Source organism: Leptopilina heterotoma, unplaced genomic scaffold (genome assembly GCF_015476425.1).
Source record: "Leptopilina heterotoma isolate Lh14 unplaced genomic scaffold, ASM1547642v1 Lhet_47, whole genome shotgun sequence".
NCBI classification, from domain to species: domain Eukaryota; kingdom Metazoa; phylum Arthropoda; class Insecta; order Hymenoptera; family Figitidae; genus Leptopilina; species Leptopilina heterotoma.
In genome coordinates, this window is record NW_025111098.1 from 4,250,758 (window position 1) to 4,253,965 (window position 3,208).

General features: G+C 29.1%; 1 protein-coding gene across 1 annotated transcript; it reads left to right on the forward strand.

Moving 5' to 3' along the window:
- The first annotated feature begins 1,241 nt into the window (after window positions 1-1,241).
- LOC122507513 (uncharacterized protein DDB_G0280315-like) lies at window positions 1,242-2,798 on the forward strand. Its single transcript, XM_043620262.1, has 2 exons — window positions 1,242-2,364; window positions 2,662-2,798. Exons 1-2 carry the CDS (start codon window positions 1,242-1,244, stop codon window positions 2,796-2,798), a joined length of 1,260 nt encoding a protein of 419 aa, XP_043476197.1.
- Window positions 2,799-3,208: the final 410 nt, after the last annotated feature.

Consider the following 3,208-nt stretch of genomic DNA (forward strand, 5'->3'; position numbering starts at 1 on the left):
TTTTTAAAAGTTGTAGGTACACAAAAAAACAGAAGTTACACTTACACAACATTTTTTTTTACTTGAGAAAATTTGCTTTGATGCAATTTATATGAATGAAAATTATATTGTGACTAATACATTTAAAATTTTTTTCAGATAAAAGAAATATATTTAAAAAAACATATGCTTAGAGAAAGTGCGGGTAGTAGCTAAAGCAGTCCGCTAACGTCGGACTGTAGGGGACCAGTAATTACACTTATACCGACAAGTGTAATTTCTTTAATAAATCGCGCCTCTCCCCCGAATAACCTTGCCGAAAGTGTGTAGCCACTTGGGCAAGTGAGGGGTTTAAAATATCGAAAAATATCGCGTAAAATGGCAATTTAAAATAAAAATTAGCTTATTTGATTAAATAAAAATCTTTTATTTAAAAAAAAACATCTACCAATTCCTCAGAGGAAATTTTTTGTCTATACCTCAAATAAAAAAATCGAAAATATAAAGGACTAACTAAAAGAAAATCGCGAGTCAATTTTATTTAAAAAAAAAAATTATTAAGAAGAATTACTACTTTAACATAAGTAACATAAACTAAACAGGAAAAACTAATGCAACAGAATAAAAAAAAAGGAACATAAATCCGAGGAGCAAGACTAGGTTTGGAGCTCAAAGGAAATAAAAAAGGGCCTCCTTCTAAGAACATCAGTGAAGATAAAATAAAAGAATACTAGATGAATATCGTAGAAATTAGGTCACAGAATCATAAAAGTTGAGTTTCGAGTTTAAAATTAAAAAAAAAATAATTATCGAAAAATTGATACAAAATTATTTTGATTTATATTTATGAGTCATAAAAAATATATATAATATAAATAAAATATAGAGAGACAATGTATAAGATTAGATGGGTATACGAACGTGGTTACGCGACACCGAGTCAGATTACACCTCAGGTGACTAGGTCAGTAGGATGTATACATTGAAAGAAATGCAACAATTAAAATGACTCATACACTTTTAGGTAATTAAAGTAAATTAATAAAGTTTTCATTAATTCTTTCGTAATAAATTTCAAATCTGACAAATGGCAAAATATATTTTACGAAACAGATACATGACTTTTTAGGACATACTAAGGAACAATAAAATTGTAGAACAATGCCAGGACAGTTTATATTTAGAAATCTAAAATAATTTAAAATTAAAATATAATTTCAGGTTTAAAAAAAAAAGGTTTAAATAATTATATTGAAACAAAAATGTCTACACTGTATGAGCAATTGTTACTTGGAGGGCACATTGAAAGATGGAAAACAGAGGGATATAATTTTGAAATAATGGATCATCATCGTGTTAATAGAAATGAAAAAGATAGAAATAAATATCACGATGACAACTACTTAAGGCAAAATGAGAATAGAATGGAAGGAAATTGCTACAACCCATCGACTAACCAATATAACATGTATGAACCAAGGAACCAACGACAAAAATGGAATCAACAACAGAGACAACAATATAGTGAAAGAAGCAATAATTACAATGGATTTAACAATCGAAATGGAAATGAGAGTTTCAGAAAAAATGGACAAAACAGGGACATAGATTCGCAGGATTATGGAAGAGAAAACTGTTATAACTATGATCAGAATTTTGACGAGTACAATGTCGAGTACGGAAATTCACAACGCAGATTGAGAAACAGATACAAAAGATACAAGGATGTCCAGGATGGTTACAGTAGAGATGATCATAGAGACCACAGATATGACAACTGCGAAGAGTCTTATATCAGCTTTAATGAAATATTTTCTAATATTTATAATTCAATCCGTTTGCAGAACTCGCTCACAAACCAAACTCTTTTAGAGGACGAAAAACAACTAAAATATGGTGTTTCATCTTTCGCAAATGATCCACAGCTCGTAACAGAAAAAGAAGAATCAAGCAACAAGAAAGCTATTCAAAATGGAGAAAAGCCTCTAGAGGAAGAACAAACAGCAGTGTATATGAATCCTATAATAGATACTTTGGACGATAAAGAAGATATCAGCCTCAGTGAAGAATTTTCAAATAAGAAAATGGTGGACTCAACTAGAAGATTCAATTTGTCATTAGCGAAAAATCAAACTCATTTTTGTGACAGCAAAGTGTTCGCAGAAGAAGAAGGGAATAAAAAGGAATCCTTACAAAAGCCAAATTCGGAAAGAAGCAACAATATAAGCGAATCAGAAGAAATGAGTGAATTGAAGAATTATAGTTGTCATGATGACGAAATTTCACAGCAAGAAAATAATATTTCAAAATCTAAAATTAGTCAAGAACTAAACGAGACAAAACCGTATCAAGAAATAAGTGAAAGAACAATGGAAGAAGAAGAACGTCAAAAACATTTTTGCGATAAAATTTTACTCAAAACGAATGAGAAAGAGAAAATAAGAAATAAAACAAATATACATAACTTAAAAATGAAAGCAGACACTATAAACACAGAAATAAAGAAGAAGGTCATGTTATTAAACACCACAACTCAGCAAAAATTGTCTATTACGAAAATTCTGCCAACCACACGGGAAAATAATTTGGTGAAGTTAAAATCAAAAAGAAAACTTCGCACTTTAAAAATACGGACAATATTACGAAAATTAGTTAAAGAAAAAGGGGTTCATCTAATTAAAGCACAAGGGTTTAACCTCAAAGGAAATTCGAAACGCAAGTCAAATACGCCTCACCTTGAAGAAATCGAAAAATTGCATGACAAAACGTGGAGAAAATTCGTAACAAAAGTTAACTGGGAGAGTTTAGGAATAGGTTAAACATAGTCAAAATCAAGCGGGGGGAGTCATAGTAGTTTAAGCATGAAACATATTTAACAATTTTCTTGGGTAAAATATTAAACTTACTTATTCCTTACAAATCTCATACACTAATTGTAATATAAATTAATTGGGTTTGACATTTATTTTCTATTGTACTATACTGTACTATAATATACTATTTTATTCTCGCGTAGAGCAAAAAAAAAAGTAAAAATATTTTTAACAGTAAAAATAAAATGTTAAATAAAGACAAACAACTCTATGAAAATAATTTCGCTTACTAATTTAGTAAAAAAATAAGTTATTCAAAATACATTTAATAAAGATTCAAAAACTAACACATAAAAAAAACATGAGCCTAGTTAATGCTTTGAATATAAATAATAAACTTAAACTAATGGGATACG